General features: G+C 43.7%; 1 protein-coding gene across 1 annotated transcript in view; it reads left to right on the top strand.

The window, feature by feature from the left end:
* Window positions 1-16,099, top strand: part of LOC306988386 (hydroperoxide isomerase ALOXE3-like) — a 21,538-nt gene extending 5,439 nt beyond the window's left edge. The window contains exons 9-16 of the mRNA XM_079593330.1: window positions 1-37; window positions 382-585; window positions 6,186-6,272; window positions 6,591-6,760; window positions 6,997-7,118; window positions 8,945-9,036; window positions 15,320-15,490; window positions 15,815-16,099. The exon at window positions 1-37 is cut by the window's left edge and continues 107 nt beyond it. Of these exons, the coding sequence (XP_079449456.1) occupies window positions 1-37; window positions 382-585; window positions 6,186-6,272; window positions 6,591-6,760; window positions 6,997-7,118; window positions 8,945-9,036; window positions 15,320-15,490; window positions 15,815-15,994 (1,063 nt within the window). The 3' untranslated portion in view covers window positions 15,995-16,099. The remainder of the gene's footprint in view (window positions 38-381; window positions 586-6,185; window positions 6,273-6,590; window positions 6,761-6,996; window positions 7,119-8,944; window positions 9,037-15,319; window positions 15,491-15,814) is intronic.
* The last annotated feature ends 1,680 nt before the right edge of the window (window positions 16,100-17,779 follow it).

The raw sequence follows: 17,779 nt of genomic DNA, 5'->3' as shown, positions 1-17,779 counted from the left end.
CAACCCTCATGGCATGATGCTGCCCATCGCCATTCAGGTGCGTATCTTGCATATGAAGTGCAGAAATCCACGGGTAATAAATATAACCTCGGCACTTTGAGGGAGAACACAAGACATCACCTTGTATGGGAAATCGCTCCTTGAGCATGTAGAGCCATTAGAATTGGATTCCGCTGCGAAATGCTCAAGAAGCAATATCCCAGGGTAACGCTGAAGTGCTTCAACCGAAAGAGAAGTACCTGGGGACCTAGGAACGAAATGTGTACGTGTGTGTGTGTGTGTTTGTGTGTGTGGAGGGGAGCGGGAGGGGGAGGGAGGGGGAGGTTTCCCTCAGAAACGGTTTGTACCATTTTCACGGTGTTTCAAATGTAATCTGCACAGTTAAGGCAAAAGCCCAGCAAAGACAATCCCATCTTCCTCCCAATGGATTCAAAGGGCGACTGGAAACTGGCCAAGATCTTCGTCCGAAACGCAGAGTTTGGCGTTCACGAGGTCAACTTTCACCTGCTGAGGACTCACCTGCTGGCAGAGGTGTTCACCGTGGCCACGTTGCGCAATCTACCCTCTCTACACCCTCTCTACAAGGTATTGAATCTGTTGCGCATGAGTTTGACGTGTGAAAGGTAAGGGCTCATAGAAAAACAGAGCCGTCTTCCAGACATGCCACAACCACAGATATATATATATAGATATAGAGAGAGAGAGAGAGAGAGAGAGAGAGAGAGAGAGAGAGAGAGAGAGAGAGAGACTACGTGAGACTTTCACTTTCTCCAGCATTCCCTCCCAATTCTTCATCTTTAATTGATTATTCCCTAAATATACACCTAAAACTTTCAGCCCTTCCCTACCCCATTTCAGACCACCAGGAATCTGCGGAGGTCTTTTTCCTATCCACTGTCCAATAATGAAACCCTCACTTTTTCCCCAGTTTAATCTAGCTGAGGATGCCTTCTCATATTGTTCAATGTTCTTAGTTAAAACTGTTACATCATCCTGGCCTGTAATAAAAACAGTAACATCATCAGCATAAGCCGTTACGGACACCATAGAACTTAAAACTTATGTCAATCATGACAATCTTAGGCTCAGGTCAGGAAGCAGACAGACTGGCTAAACTGACCATCTGCTAGCAGTCTAACGTCACCCAGGTCAGATAAATCCCATCACATAGAGACTCTTTCACCTAGATATCATCATATAGAGACCGTGTCTATTCCCCAAATTAGGAAATAATAAAAAATTCCAAACCCATCTAAGAGTAAAAATGTAATTGATGTTCAACAAATAAAAAAGCAGATATAAATGAACAAATGAAAAAGCTTGGGTTGCCAAAAAGGCACCCTCTCCACGTGGGAACCCTCAGATGCCCAAACCTCTCCTCAGAGAGAGAGAGAGAGAGAGAGAGAGAGAGAGAGAGAGAGAGAGAGAGAGAGAGAGAGAGAGAGAGAGAGAATTATGATAGCGAGTTAAATAATGTATGTTACTTCTAGTTACTTCTATGTTACTTTTTCAGCTGTAATCTGTGGTCACAGCTGTCTAATTTACCTCAGAGATGTTGCTTAGTGAAAAAGCCTGCCCTTCAATATTTGCCTTTTGAAGAGCAGGACTGACTCATCTATAGCCTGTGGACACAGACTACAAAGAACATTAAGTTCATGAAGGGTCACTAATGTGTCACAGGCAGGGGGCGCTAGCCGTCCCTCTTATTTCTCTAGTAGTAGTAGTAGTTAGTGATGCGCGGGTCAATGTATAAACAACCCGCACCCGACCGACGTTTTCAACTAACCCGCCCGCAACTCGGACCGCAAAAAAAAAGAAATAAAATATTGTACCCCACCCGCTTCCTGACCCGCGTTTTTTAAAAGTAGCTTGTAAATGCTCTTAGCGTCATTTTGGCCATAGACGTATGAACTAGGGGTGCGCATTTTTCTGAATGCTGTATGATATCGCCTAGTGTTATGTAATAAAGGCTTGATTTATTCATTTATTTCGTTTCATTTTCTTAACAATTAAGATGCTGCATGTGTTTATCCAGTCTAATCGAAGTGTGCGTCTCTCCCCAGACTTTCCCAACAAAAATCCCGCCCCCTCTCAGTAAATACATAAAACTGACATTACTGAGCTATATGTGTTTAAAAGTAGCCTATTAAAATGGCACAATGGCATTGCTCAGTTCAACGTGTTGGGAAATCGGGCATTTTGTCCCGCGTCAGCTTTTATTCAAAAGTTAATAACGCGCTCAACATTCAAAAGGTAAATAAGGATTTCCCACGGTCATCTCTGACTGAGCTCGTGCGTCATCCTCGCGCCAGTTATTCAGCCAATATAGTGTAGACCTATGTATTTCATAGAAAATTGTGTCTAGTACTATATACATTTCAAAGATTTAATTGGCATCTTTATTTCAAACGACCCGACCGACCGCGATGGCCCGAATGTCATTAAAAATATTTTTGGATGACTCATAACCGCGGGTAACCGCGGGTGACCACAGGCACCCGCTCATTTTGGATCAACCCGCGCATCACTGGTAGTAGTAGCCTTTATTGTCACTTAGTCACAAGTACCAGTGAAATTAGCCATCAACCTGTCCATGTACAAACATACAATATGACAATGGGGTAGACAAGACAGGAAGACAGAGCATTGAGGAAAATAATACAGCATGACATGAGGATAGGTGAGGGAAAAAAAGGCAACTCCCAGACTATGCTCCTGTGAGGAGTACAGTCTGGGAACAGGAAAAAAACACCTCAGCAACATTAGCACATAATCAGTACTATGACATGAATCCACAAGACTTGCAACAGGGGAGGGGAGTGGGGGATGGAGGTAATCCAGCACAGGCAAGCAGCCATCCGGTCCTGCAGCCATTTTCGGCGCTGGTCACTGACCCGCCCGCCAGGCTGGGGGGTACAAAGCGGCGAAGGCGAGGGATTCGGGGTGTGGGGGTGATTGCATATCTGTATATATATGTAAGAGTTTGTGTATGTGTAGGCCTGGAGATTCGCTCCGCCTGGCATCCAAATCTCGGTGCCTCAGTCCGCAGGATGTAATAGCGTTAACACAGCAAGTTGCCATGGAGACAACCTTGATTAGGTCCCAAACAGAGTCAACAATCAGCAGGTGTCTGTGAGGAGTGGGGGAAGGAACGCAAGAGCGGCTCACTGCAGTGCTCTTCCGGGGGAGTTGTTGTTCCAACAGCGGCCTTGGCCGAGGCCAGTGCTGGTTGATGGGGCCGAAAGCAGATAAGATTGGGATTATTTGGTCTTGGGGCGAGTAGCCGCATTCCTTTGCACGACTACTCTCTTAGTCCATTCTGGTCCATCAGCTTTTGCAAAGCCGTGAGCTTCTCCATGATGTTATCCATATTTCGGGTCACCTCCCTGTTGTTATCCATAATGCGGTTAATAGTCCCGCCTGAGTGCTGACCGCTCTGCCCACTGCTTCAATCATGCCGGGCAGCATTGTGGGGCTTTGGACAGCTGTCACCGTTTTCTTAATTTCTTGATAAACCAGGGCAATGTCTACTACTCTGAGGAGCAAAATGGATACTCACAAACAAGTCAGAACTCGGTGGATAGCTTCAAAACATATTTATTTTTATTAAATTATTAAAAGAGTCTTAGGATGGGAGTTACTCTCAGGGGGACTGGGCCATAGGAGGCTAGTCAGTGTCAGCACAGCAGTTTATCGTTCACTGCAGCAGGGGGCTTGGGCAGTGGAAGGCTAGTCGATGGCAGGGCAGCAGCTACGGATTTCCTCCAGCAGGGGGCTTGGGCAGTGGGAGGCCAGTCGATGGCAGGGCAGCAGCTACGGATTTCCTCCAGCAGGGGGCTTGGGCAGTGGGAGGCTAGTCGATGGCAGGGCAGCAGCTACGGATTTCCTCCAGCTGCGGGATTGGGCAGTGGAAGGCTAGTTGGCATCAGCACAGCAGTTTATCGTTCTCTCCAGCAGGGGGGCTTGGACAGTGGAAAGCTAGTTGGTGTCAAGGCAGCCGCTGCTTATAATACTCAGGGTTAACTTAAGTTACTAACATAACCTACCCAGGTTACATGTGACTGATTATCTGGAACTGTAGTGGCCTAGGTGCAGACCAAACAATACAAAACAGTCACAGCACTCATGGACAACAAGGAAAGGGTACAGTATAAAGGCAAACGTCTCCCTGAAGTTGGGCTGGGCTAGTTATCTACTGTGTTAGGAGAGCAGAAGAGCAGTCGGGCTGAGGGACCCCTTAGAAAGTTTTTGTTTTACTGACAGAGGGAGTGAGCCAGAGAGACCAGGATATGAGATGAGCTCACAATTACGTACATATCAGGGGAGTCACAGGCAGTCAATTATCCCACCACATTGAACTACGAAGTAGGCATAAACGGCACTTAACTTGGCGGCATCGGGCCATGTTTCCACTCCTTAAGTCCCCGGCTGGCTATACTACCCAGTGTTTCCACAATGGTGGCAGCTGTGGAGATTGCGGAATCCAAAGCTGTCAGAATGCCGGTTTCGTTTTGGATCCTCATCGGTTTCAAGCAAACGTGCTTGTCAGATCGCCGTCAGATCGCTTATCCCCCGAGTCTGCTGTCCATTACTGCCGCTAACCTCGGGCATATAAAGTCCTTGTAATATACTTGAATAACATGAGGAGACGTTCGTAACCTGGTGAACCTTTACTGAACACGGCAACATAGAACATACATCTCGTTTGGCAAACGCCCGTCAAAACTGTGGCCAAAACACATATCTCCCCGGAACAGCCACGCCCTCCCCAGGCTCTTAGCCTCTTAAAGGAACCTCACTATTGCAATAGTCAGTCAATACATTACAGTCCTCCCGCCCAACGTACGTACCAATCGCCAGCCTAGTTTCTTCCCGCCGAACAACTGAAGCTAGTTTGTCTAATAGATCGCTAGATTGACAACTGTTTACATCTCGACACATGGGGCAGCCATTTTGACTCTAGGGGCCCTATTTTAGCGATCTGAAACGCAAGTGTCAAAGTGCAAAGCGCAAGTAACTTTGTGGGCGGATCCCGGCGCTGTTGCTATTTTCCCGGCGGGATAAATGACTCTTGCGCCCGACGCAAATCTAAAATGGGTTGGTCTGAAGTAGCTTCATTATTCATAGGTGTGGTTTGGGCGTAACGTGAAATAAACCAATCAGAGCGTCCTCTTACGTTCCCTTTAAGAGCCGGCGCGCTTGTTCCATGGCGGATCGCTATTATAACGGCGGATTTGCCGGCGCACGCCAGGAGCGTTTCACAGCCGAGGAAACCGACGTTCTCGTCAGGGCTGTAAAACACAGAGAAGTGACATTGGGGATGATGGGAGAAACCCAGCCAAATTAGCTTCGGTTAAACAGGCGTATAATTTGGGTAGTAAATGTGTAGCCTAATCTAGATTTTTTCATTTTTTTATCTAGATAGATCTTTTTCACATCTTCACGGACACAACAATGATTTCCCTCGTGTGTTAATATTTTTCCTTGTAATAATGTATGATTTGCAAAAATGAAAACTGCTGCGTCTGTTTATAATTATTAGAGAATCAAAGTGGATGCGCGTTAACACACTACATTATGGCCAAGCACGCGCCCTTAAAATACCATATCACTAACGCGCAACGCGCCACTGTCTTTAGACTGTTTTTTTCCTGGTCAATGGCACAATTACTTTCTAAAACTGGAAAATAGCACCATGGAAGTTTTGCGCCAGAACACGCCTCCTCTTTGCGCTGAACCGCCCCCGCGAGCGCAAGTTCATTTCCTAATTTACCGACGTGCGTCTGTGGAGGGAAAAGTCCGCTGTGCGCGGGTGCAAAATAGGAATGATACATACGTCGGTGTTCAAAGTCAATTGCGCTGGGTGCAAGATAGGGCCCTAGGTGTAACATTAAAAACATTCCCCGTAGGAAACCCATTACCCGGCGTATGCGTTCCTCCCCCACCGCTAATGTCTTACTCAAACCCATTCACCTCCCTGTAACAATTCTCTCAAAAATTTAATCATTCTGTAATTCATGTAACAATAACTGGAATGGAATGGTGCACAAGTACACACACACAGGTGCAATAACGCACAAACTCACAAACAAGAAATTAAAATTCATTCTTCATTGAAGATATATTTTTATCTTCAAATAATGTGAAGGCAGTGAATACACAATCTCTTACTTTTCCTTCTGTAGCTCCTCTTTCCCCATATCCGATACACGCTCCAGATCAACATCATGGCCCGGAATACGCTGATATCCAAGGATGGGGCCATTACAATGGTATGCATATGGCATGGTTGCAGAGGCACTACATGTCTTTAATTATAATCCAATACACTTTTTGTTGAATTCAGTTCATTATCCTATGTACCTAAAAACATATCTTGTAAGATTGTTAAAAAAAAATACATAATGGCTCTTTAATGTTTTCTGTGCTGACTGACTTCTTTAACAATCTACTCTTTTCCTACATTTTTTATTTAAATTTGGGGGAAATTATAATGGGATTTGTGGTGACAGAACTTAGTTTATACAGTAGCCTTTACTTTAACCTAACTTTATGTCATGTCTTCTCTCCGTTAATGATACCACTCTTAGTATGCAGGAGTAGGTGGAGAGTCATTGGGAAAGTTGCTGAAGCGTGCGACTGCCTCCCTGACCTACAGCGCCCTCTGTCTTCCCGATAACATCTCTGAGCGAGGCCTGGAGACTGTGCCTCATTACTACTACAGAGATGATGGGATGAAACTGTGGAATATCATCAACAAGTATGGAGTATGACTATCAGTGGGGTTTAGTCTAGTGTTTTATTGATAGGCATTATGCCTCTCTCTCTCTCTCTCTCTCTTTCTCTCTCTCTCTCTCTCTCTCTCTCTCTCTCTCTCTCTCTCTCTCTCTCTCTCTCTCTGTTAAATAATACATCCAGTTTTTAGGGCTGAACTAATTTAATTTAAGCTGTAAATATGTAAACCTGGAAAACATCTGACTGTGAGGTTGCTTACAGGTTTGTTGTGGGTCACTTGTCACACTACTATCAAAGTGATGCACACGTGCAGAAGGACACAGAGCTGCAGCGTTGGATCAGTGAGATATTCACCAATGGCTTCCTTGGAAGAGATTCATCAGGTCCGTTATCAGTCCGTTATCAGTCTGTGATCAGTCTGTTATCAGTCCGTTATCAGTCCGTTATCAGTCTGTTATCAGTCCGTTATCAGTCCGTTATCAGTCTGTGATCAGTCTGTTATCAGTCAGTTATCAGTCCGTTATCAGTCCGTTATCAGTATCAGTCCGTTATCAGTCCGTTATCAGTCCGTTATCAGTCCGTTATCAGTCCGTTATCAGTCCGTTATCAGTCCGTTATCAGTCCGTTATCAGTATCAGTCCGTTATCAGTATCAGTCCGTTATCAGTATCAGTCCGTTATCAGTATCAGTCCGTTATCAGTCCGTTATCAGTCTGTTATCAGTCTGTTATCAGTCCGTTATCAGTCCGTTATCAGTCCGTTATCAGTCCGTTATCAGTCCGTTATCAGTCCGTTATCAGTCCGTTATCAGTCTGTTATTAGTCCGTTATCAGTCCGTTATTAGTATCAGTCCGTTATCAGTCCGTTATCAGTCCGTTATCAGTCCGTTATCAGTCTCTTATCAGTCCGTTATCAGTCCGTTATCAGTATCAGTCCGTTATCAGTATCAGTCCGTTATCAGTCCGTTATCAGTCCGTTATCAGTCCGTTATCAGTCCGTTATCAGTCCATTATCAGTCTGTTGTCAGTCCGTTATCAGTCCGTTATCAGTCTGTTATCAGTCCGTTACCAGTCCGTTATCAGTCCGTTATCAGTCCGTTATCAGTCCGTTATCAGTCCGTTATCAGTCCGTTATCAGTCCGTTATCAGTATCAGTCGGTTATCAGTCCGTTATCAGTCCGTTATCAGTCCGTTATCAGTCCGTTATCAGTCCGTTATCAGTCCGTTATCAGTCCATTATCAGTCTGTTATCAGTCCGTTATCAGTCCGTTATCAGTCTGTTATCAGTCCGTTATCAGTCCGTTATCAGTCCGTTATCAGTCCGTTATCAGTCCGTTATCAGTCTGTTATCAGTCCGTTATCAGTCCGTAATCAGTCCGTTATCAGTATCAGTCCGTTATCAGTCCGTTATCAGTCCGTTATCAGTATCAGTCCGTTATCAGTATCAGTCCGTTATCAGTCCGTTATCAGTCCGTTATCAGTCCGTTATCAGTCCGTTATCAGTCCGTTATCAGTCTGTTATCAGTCTGTTATCAGTCCGTTATCAGTCCGTTATCAGTCCGTTATCAGTCCGTTATCAGTCCGTTATCAGTCTGTTATCAGTCCGTTATCAGTCCGTTATCAGTCCGTTATCAGTCTGTTATCAGTCCGTTATCAGTCCGTAATCAGTCCGTTATCAGTATCAGTCCGTTATCAGTCCGTTATCAGTCCGTTATCAGTCCGTTATCAGTATCAGTCCGTTATCAGTCTCAGTCCGTTATCAGTCCGTTATCAGTCCGTTATCAGTCCGTTATCAGTCCGTTATCAGTCCGTTATCAGTCCGTTATCGATGCTGATCCGTGACCGTTGAAGATGCTGCAAGTGTGATTTCTGGTGGAATAAATAAAGTGTAAAGACCAACGAGTAATCAACAGAATTGTTGCCATATTAGGACATTTAATCCAACAAATGTGTCCTTTCTTTTTATTTTGTGTTCAGCTCAGTATTTGCACAGCATAAGATAGACATATTTGCTTTGAGGCACAACCTCTTTTGTAAACCCCTGTAATATATGTATAATATATAAAATAATTGAACCATGTCAATAGTCAAAAGTAGTTTGGTTTATGGCTCCACTCTCCATTTATGTGTGTGTGTGTGTGTGTGTGCGCGCATGTATAAACATCCTAAACTAAGTTTCGCACAGAAACAGCCTTTCATTCTTCTTCCCAGGAATACCATCATCTTTGAAAGAGCTTATTAAGTTTGTTACCATGGTGATCTTCACTGCATCAGCCCAACATGCTGCTGTAAACAGTGGACAGGTCAGTTAGTACAAGTCAATTAAATTCCAATCACACATAGCCATTAAAGCTGCAGTCAGTTATCCTAATCTCATACACTTTTTCTCTAATCCAGTGAATTGCTCCACACATTCATCTAGCTGTACGTTCAGTGTCACATATTGATGTGTTTTGATTCATGTGTATAGTTCTGTTCTGTTCTAGTGTTTTGCGGTCTGTGTGTGAAGCCGAGTGCACCGGTTTGGCCATTTGATACAAATTGAGCAAATCCTAAAAGATTCCTCTGATCCTTGGCTAAAATCTGAAATCTTTGATCGTTAGTTTGACATGTTCTCCGACAGCCGATTAAGAATGACTTCTCCGCAGGAGATCAGCAGAAAAACAAGTGCGTGAACAGTGGTTGGCGCATTGCCTTTATAAAGTGGCACCGAACGCCAATTCCAATTAATCATTCTTAAGACTGTTGACTTGTCACATTATTTTTTGAAGTGTTTAACCCTCTGGGGTCTGAGGTGTTCCCTTTCGAGGGAAGTCGCGATGCGTCAATGACGCTTTGGGAACGCTTCTGCGTGATTGCGTCTGAAGCACTTATGTCAACTAGTCCAATGGCGAGAGTGGGCGTCACGGGCGGGTGACGTGACGACCAGGAAAGCTTAGAACCGCGTCAGCTTTTGTGCCTCAGCAAAGCGCTCTGTGTTATACTGTCTGTCTTATTTATTGTTGTCTGTCACTATTTCAGTCTCAAGCATAGATATTATGGCGAACAAACAACCTTAGGTCGTGTGTTCCTTCCTGCCCTCTGTCTCTACGGGTGGGGATACACACGATGTATGTGTTGTTTGTTCTGTCAGCGCTCGAGGGTGCTGACGAGCATTGCGTGTTACTATCGTACTCGCTCCGTTTGAGGAGGGTGTTCAGGCTCGCGTTCCTCGCAGTATCGGCCCCGTGTTGCCGAGGTAGCACGGAAGTTGGTATTGTGGGGTTCGCAAATGGATCTCGCGGAGGGGTTAGAGACGGGCGCCGCCTTTTCTCTGCCTTTACCCGGTGGATCCGGCGTTCTCTCTCTGGGATCGGAAGCCCGCGCCGCGTCTTCTTCCGCCCTGGTTAGAGAGCCGGTGTTTCAGCAGTCTATCTCTGTGGAGGTAGAGGTGCTGAGCATCGATGCATGTTCACAAGCATAATATATATATATATATGGACAGGAGTATGGGGAGCAAACAGCTTTGGATCATGTGTTCCTCCCTGCACTCGCTTCATTACGAGTGGGGACACACGTGATTCATGTGTTGTGTGTTTGGGAGTGGAGCATGCACGGTCAGCTCTAGTAAAAGGGGGCTGACAGTGTTCATTCATAAATTCCCGACGTGTAACATTTGCACTATTGAGAATTTAGCTCTGCTCCCGATGGCTTTCTTCTCGAGGGAAGAAAGTCAATAAAGATTATTTGGCTCGGATCTCGCGTTTGCTGAGGCATCGCGTAGATTACGAGTCTGCAATAATAATAGTGGACTGGCTGTGTTCACTATCAGGAGTTTCCCCATGCTACTGTTTATTTAAAAGACTGCAATACGAATCCAGTGGTTATGCAAATGCAATGCATTGATTAAAGAGATGCACAGTGTATTGCAAGCTATGTATTTATGATTATTTTATTGTATGTTGAAACTATTTTTATATATAAGCTATATATAAATATATATTCAGCCTTTCATCCAGACTATATTATCTTGTCTGGTTGATTTTTTGCTGTTTGATTCTGAGGAATTAAGTGGGCTGCATTTAAATTTGCTTATCTGACTTTCATTAGTTAGATTCATGCATAAGTTCAGCATTTTATCCAGACCGTGTAACTTGTCTGGTTGATCTTTTACATTTAATTTTGAGGAATTACATGGTATAATTATGTGCTGAGCATCGAGTTAAGGGAATTTAATATTCTCCATCTCCTGTGTGCAATGAGTTGGAGTTTATAACTTCGTAAATGGGGCTGCTGGGCGGAGCAGCACTAGCCATGAACAAACTCCTTGTGCAGGCAGAGTTTCCTGTGCTTCCCCTCAGAAAGATTGAGGACCAGAATGGCATTCTCTACAGAAGCCTTTAAAGCAGAAGATGGATCTGAGGACCGTTTTTCTGTAAAAAAGGCTTCGGCCAAGGTCTTGATGCCACTGGTGTCAGACCTCTGAGGGCAACCCCGACCGGGGTGAAGTGGTGTACACCTCAGTATAACCTCAGGGCAACCCCACCACCCTTGGTGCCTCGGGGCGCAGCGGTCTCCAGCGAGCACATGGCTCAGTGTCACCACAACACCGTGTCAAACTCGCGTCCTCTGAGGGGGGTTCAAAAACAGTCAGTTCGGTCGTTTCCTGCCAGGATGCTTCAGGTCACCGAAGTGGCTGTTACAAAAACACCAGAGGCCAGTCTCGAGGGACTGGTACCCTTAGTAGATTTTCTGACTGAGTGGAAGAATCTGACGAATATATCTCCATGGGTCCTGCAGATAATAGAGAGAGATTTCAGAATCTAGTTTCTTTCTCCTCCACCTCGTTACAACGGGGTGCTACTCGCGTTAGTACATCCATAGCAGGCTCTGGTAATGGAGCAAGAAGTAGAGTCTCTATTAGCGAATGGAGCTATAGAGCAGGTGTACTCGCCCGACAGAAAATCAGGGTTTTACAGCCGCTACTTTATTGTTCCGAAAAAGGATGGGGGGTTGCGCCCCTTTTTAGATCTTCGTCTGTTGTATCGTGCAGTCATGAAACTCAAGTTCAAGATGCTCACACTCAAACAGATCATGACTCAAATCAGATCTGAGGGACTGGTTTGTCACGATAGATTTAAAAGGCGTCGGGTGCTTCCATTCGGTCTAGCTCTATCACCCCGCATGTTCACGAAGTGCGTAGATGCAGCTCTGGCCCCGCCAGGCTGCAGGGCTACACATTCTGAACTACATCGATGACTGGCTGATTCTTTTAGAGTATGGTGGCTTATAAGCCTTATTATATATGTAGATATTCCTGTAGGATGTGGTATGCGGCAGGCTGGTCCTCTCCGCTCACATTCGGAAGGTTTTGCTACTTCGACCTGGGCGCTTCCCCAGGTTTTCAAATGCTCTTGTCTTAGTTGTGCAGTATTCACACAGACAGGTTCTGTTTCGTATGGCGTGTTTGGTATTTTCGTTCCCAAAGCGTCATCGACGCATCGCGAGTTCTCTCGAAAGGGAACGTCTCAGGTTACGACTGTAACCCTAGTTCCCTGAGAAGAGGTGGTGATGGCGCAATGGATAAGACACTTGCCTTTGGTGTGAGAGACCCGGGTTCGAATCCACTGTGAGACACCAATGTGTCCCTGAGCAAGACACTTAACCCCTAGTTGCTCCAGAGGCGTGCGACCTCTGACATATATAGCAATTGTAAGTCGCTTTGGATAAAAGCGTCAGCTAAATGAATAAATGTAAAATGTAAATGTAAATCACTTTGCCATACTTCCTACATCCCTGTGATCGATTTGCTTTGGCCCTTTTCGAAGCTAGCGCGGTTCTAAAACGGATGTCCTTTATCCTTTCCTGGTTGTCACGTCACCCGCCCGTGACGCCCACTCTCGCCATTTGACTAGTTTACATAAGTGCTTCAGACGCAATCACGCAGAAGCGTTCCCAAAGCGTCATTGACGCATTGTCTCATTCCCTTCTCAGGGAACTAGGGTTACAGTCGTAACCTGAGACATTTTCTGGGTCCTGGAGGTGTTCTGACATGCTCTGACATTTGTGCTTATTTCTGTGACATTTTCATTGATAAAGTCTTATTACAATGTATTCAGAACAAACTCTGCTACAATAATATGTCAGCAGCATGTATGTAAAAGTTTGTAGTTTTGAGATAATGACGTTTATGCGTGGTTTGTAAAAAAAAGAAAAAAAAATTGTCACTGAAATAAGGTCATGAAACCCATACTGATTATATCTTCACAAGACGTTTTAAAATTGTATCACGTAGCCTAGAATATATGCTCCACAACTATGTCAAAATCATCCTGCCTACTCATTCAGATCAGACAATATATTGATTTAAAATGTGTAAGACATGTCTTGTGTAAGAAAGCTTTATGCAAGTAGGCATTAATATTGAGTGTTTCACACCTGAGAAAGACAAAGACCCTCCCATAATGGCCCTATTAGGAGCTCTCAGGAAGAATGAGGAGGGAATTTAAAAAAGAATGGCTTTTTGATTGTTTGGATTTATTTACAACACAACATAATCCAAAGATACACAACAAAGGACAAAAAAGCACATTATTGAACACACTTAATCTAAAGACAGAGACTTGAACAGTCACTCACCTTTGTGCCATTCCTGAAACATAGTACATACCTGTCATTTCGAAGGTGTTTGATTTTTTCATTTTACCATGTACAGAGTCTCATGTGAATGTTTAAGTCAGCAGGACGCATCAGTAGGGCATCTCGTCCCTGTTCAAAAATGTATTTATAAATAAATAAATAAACTAAACAACTGTGAACATGCTGATATCAAGATATGCGCGATTTTGGGAATACATTTTAGAAATTTTTGGTTAAAATTAAAAAATTTACATTTTGAAATTTTAACCGGAAAAGTCTAAAATGTATTCCCAAAATCATGATTAGACTGTATTAGACTGTATTACCTGTATCTAATATACTATACAACTCGATTAGACTGTATTCCCAAAATATAGTCTTAATAATTAAAATATATATATATATATATATAATGAACACCAGGGGCCCTATCTTGCACCCAGCGCAATTGACTTTGTACACTGACGCATGTATCATTCCTATTTTGCACCCGCGCACAGCGGACTTTTCCCTCCACAGACGCACGTCGGTAAATTAGGAAATGAACTTGCGCTCGCGGGGGCGGTTCAGCGCAAAGAGAAGGCGTGTTCCGGCGCAAAACTTCAATGGTGCTATTTTCCAGTTTTAGAAAGCAATTTCTATTGCTTAGATTTGCGTCGGGCGCAAGAGTCATTTATCCGCCGGGAAAATAGCAACAGCGCCGGGATCCGCCCACAAAGTTACTTGCGCTTTGCACTTTGACACTTGCGTTTCAGATCGTTAAAATAGGGCCCCAGGTATGTTGTGCCTTGTAGGCATATATGTGTAGGGCTGCATAAAATAATAACAATAGCCTATAGCAGGCGGCCTATAAATCGTTAAAAATGAACACTTCAGAAACACTACACTAGAGAAAAATATATGGATTAACATGTGTTACTTCAAATGTTTCCATTCGTTATGACGTTATGAAATGAGATTGGAGTAAAAACATGAAGCCTAATGTTTGGTGCGTTTTGTACATGTATATAAATGTAGCATTAGGCTTCATGTTTTTACTCCAATCTCATTTCATAACCTACATTTTAGTATGGCACCAGTTTGACTAGTTGCTACAATTTAAAGTTTATATAACAATAACATGCTTACTACTATGAGTGAATGTCTTACCTTAAAAATCTTTCTCATCTTCAAATCGCGTTCTTCTTATTCTTCTGAGGTAATCCAAGGTAAACAGCACAGAACAAACAGTCTTCCAAACTCGATGAAAAGTTACTGAGGTCTCTTATTCTTTGTTTTGAGGTGATGAGGGCGTTAACAGCTCTGCGTTCCTTCACGTGGAGATTTGCATGTGAACAGCCCGTGCGTGTGTGGGTGTGGTCACATTAGAGTTAATTAGGACGCATTTGAGAAACCGACATGTCGTTGCTTTTATATGAATTACTTAAACAGATAATATTTGTTTTTGATATAGTTTATATCATTAAAAATAGAGACTACAAGCATTGTAAAGACATACATTTCAAGTCTGTGTGACAAACATTCGCTGAGTTACAGGTCCTTTTCTGTTGCGTTTCAGAATGAACTTCACATTGAGAGAGATGGCAAAACGCGCATCGTTTATTTTCTTTGTTTTACGAAAAACACAACATTTTGTTTTTATTATGAGTGTACACAAATAAAAGAAGACATTTAACAGTTTTGAATTATGTGTAACACTTATATGTAAGATCAAAATCAACAGAGTATTTTGAGTCTGTTTTGCACTGATAAGAAAAAAAACGAGCAGATCACGCCGACGTGATTGCCGACCCCAGAGGATTAAGAAAAAAGTTTGAGAACCACTGCCCTAGAGCAAGTAGCCCATACCAACAAGAAAAACCTGTCCATATCCACTTTCCATGGCCTAAGTAATGTTAATTATGTGCTCTTGTTATTCTTTATGCATTTGGCTTATATATCACATTTTCACCAATTATTTCCCCTCAGTTTGACTTTGGCGGCTGGATGCCTAATTACCCCACTGCCCTCAGAAAGCCCCCTCCCAAGCAGAAAGGCCTGACCACTGAGATCACAATCCTGGAGACCCTACCTGATGTGAGCACGACGGTGAATGGGATGGCTGTCCTGAGACTCCTGACCAAGGACTCTGCAGACCATGTGAGTTTTTTCACCATCAGGGCACATGTTAAAAGACTGAAATTAAATTTTGCTGTGAAAAAGTGAAAAATCTGAATGGTTTTCTTGCGTATGCCATCATATTACTCTAGATGGCAATGGCCTACTTACACTGCTTTCATTCCTCTGGTTTGCATTACCTGACTGTTACAATACAAAGGAGATTTAGCAAAAACTGTAAGCGTAGTGTTGCGTGGGCTTTTACAGAATATTAGTGCTGTCATACACAGTGTGTTAAACATTGTTATAAACATGTTTCCTATCAACATGTTATTTATGATTACAATCTTGATACCCTGTCCGTAGTACCCTCTGGGACATTTCCCAGAAAATCTGTATGATGAAGAGGTCCCTTGCAAGCTCATTGAAGATTTTCAAAAGGATCTGAGGGAGTTGTCCGATCTCATCGAGGAGCGGAACAAGAAGTTGGAGCTTCCCTACACCTATCTGAGCCCCAAAAATGTGGACAACAGTGTGGCCATTTGAAAAGATACAGTAGTCCTTCTTAATACATTTGTCTTTCTATCAATAGCTTTGTCAATAAAAATAAAGACCAAAGCAAAAATAAATCAAACTGAGTCATGGATGTTGATTTCAGGGAAAATAAGATACATAATGTGAAAGGCACTGCTCAAACCTCTTGATTTTTTTCACATAGCAGCAAAATAGACTTAAAATACTCCATCATTTATGGTCATAAAGACTTAAGAAATATGAAAAAATAAACTGTTAAATGTCTACTTTTTTATGTATCCACTTACAATTGAAACAAAACATTGTGCTTTTATAAAATAAAGAAAATAAATAGGGTGTGGTTTCTGCCTCTCCGTCTCCGTTAACTTTTTTTTTCTGGAGCACGTCTCTAAACGTAAACAAAACATCTCAGGTTACGACTGTATCCTATGTTCCCTGAGAACAAGGAACGAGACACTGCGTCGAATGATGCTTTGGGGAACGCCTCAGGCGTGACAGGTGTCTGAAATCACTTTCAAATCACGGCAATCACATTGACTGGCGACAGCCCGTGAATCATTAACGTGAATGATTAACATGCAACCTGGAAGTATAAAAGGGTGCCTTGCAAACATGACAATCATCCTTCATCTGAAGGGACTGTTTGATAGGCAGGCCCCGAGCAAGGGGGTAATCCATCCGCCGGAAACTGAAGCCTTCGCGGGCGCCGCCATTGTAGCAGAACTTCATCTGCTGTTAGCATTCCATTGACTCCCATTCATTTTTGCGTCACTTTGACAGCGAATAACTTTACATCTGAAGCGTCCAAAGACTCCATTTGTCCATTATTTATTTCTAAAGAAACTCGACAATGTATAAAAGGCTCCATTACTTTGTATCTTACGTTATGACTTCGTAGAAGCTGTTTTTGTAAAAAATAGGCTAACGATTGCGTCATACCCACGCGACTCTCTGTCGCACTGTAGAGAAATTACCGTATAGACTGACGGAGAAGCTCGCAAGCAATCGGGGGGACGTGGAGGCATAAAGTCAAGGGAGAAGCCCATAGAGAGTGATAAAGTTGCTCCTGCTGCTAGCTCATTGACAACTAATAATCACGCTCTCCGTCTCTGCGAGATTCGGAAGGGAATGATTCAGATTTCTCTCGGCACAGCTACTAGAAGACCCACGTCACATCTACGTCGTCAAGCTCAGTTTGAGTCTGCGCAGTTCGCCTGGCGATCAGGAAGGGAGTGCTTCAAATGGGCTTCACTTTTCTCCGTTGAAATCTATGGGGTCGCTGTGTCCATCTTATATACTGTCTATGGCCCCGAGGCATGGCAAGGAGACGCAGTGTCTCGTTCCCTGTTCTCAGGGAACATAGGTTACAGTCGTAACCTGAGACGTTCGCTTTCGAAAGGGAACTCGCACTGCGTCAAATGACGCTAGGGGAACAATATACCCACACCGCCATGCTAAGGGGAGTGCATCCCCACTGGCAGTGACACTGTCAGAACCAGCAAATTCAAATGAAATGCCGGAACCACTCACCCTAAGGTCACACTATTCCATATGGTCATAGCTCAAGCTATATGTTCCACAGGAAAACCTCCATAAACTAGTTTAATGAAGGCCTACCTGGGCCTGCTTATGGGCCTAGGACCACAACTTCAAATTAGAAGGGGTCCCTTCTAGGGAATATGGCTAGGGAACCCGAAGGAACCCCAGCCAGTCACTATTCGGTGAACCCCAGCCAGTCACTATCTGACACATCCGGTGGCGCAGCTCTGTAGCGACCTGGGCGAGTGCTGTTGTTGC

This window comes from Phoxinus phoxinus (genome assembly GCF_949152265.1).
Source record: "Phoxinus phoxinus genome assembly, chromosome: 2".
Lineage (NCBI taxonomy): Eukaryota > Metazoa > Chordata > Actinopteri > Cypriniformes > Leuciscidae > Phoxinus > Phoxinus phoxinus.
The sequence above is the reverse complement of the archived record's forward strand: the minus strand, read 5'-3'. Positions and strand labels throughout refer to the sequence as shown.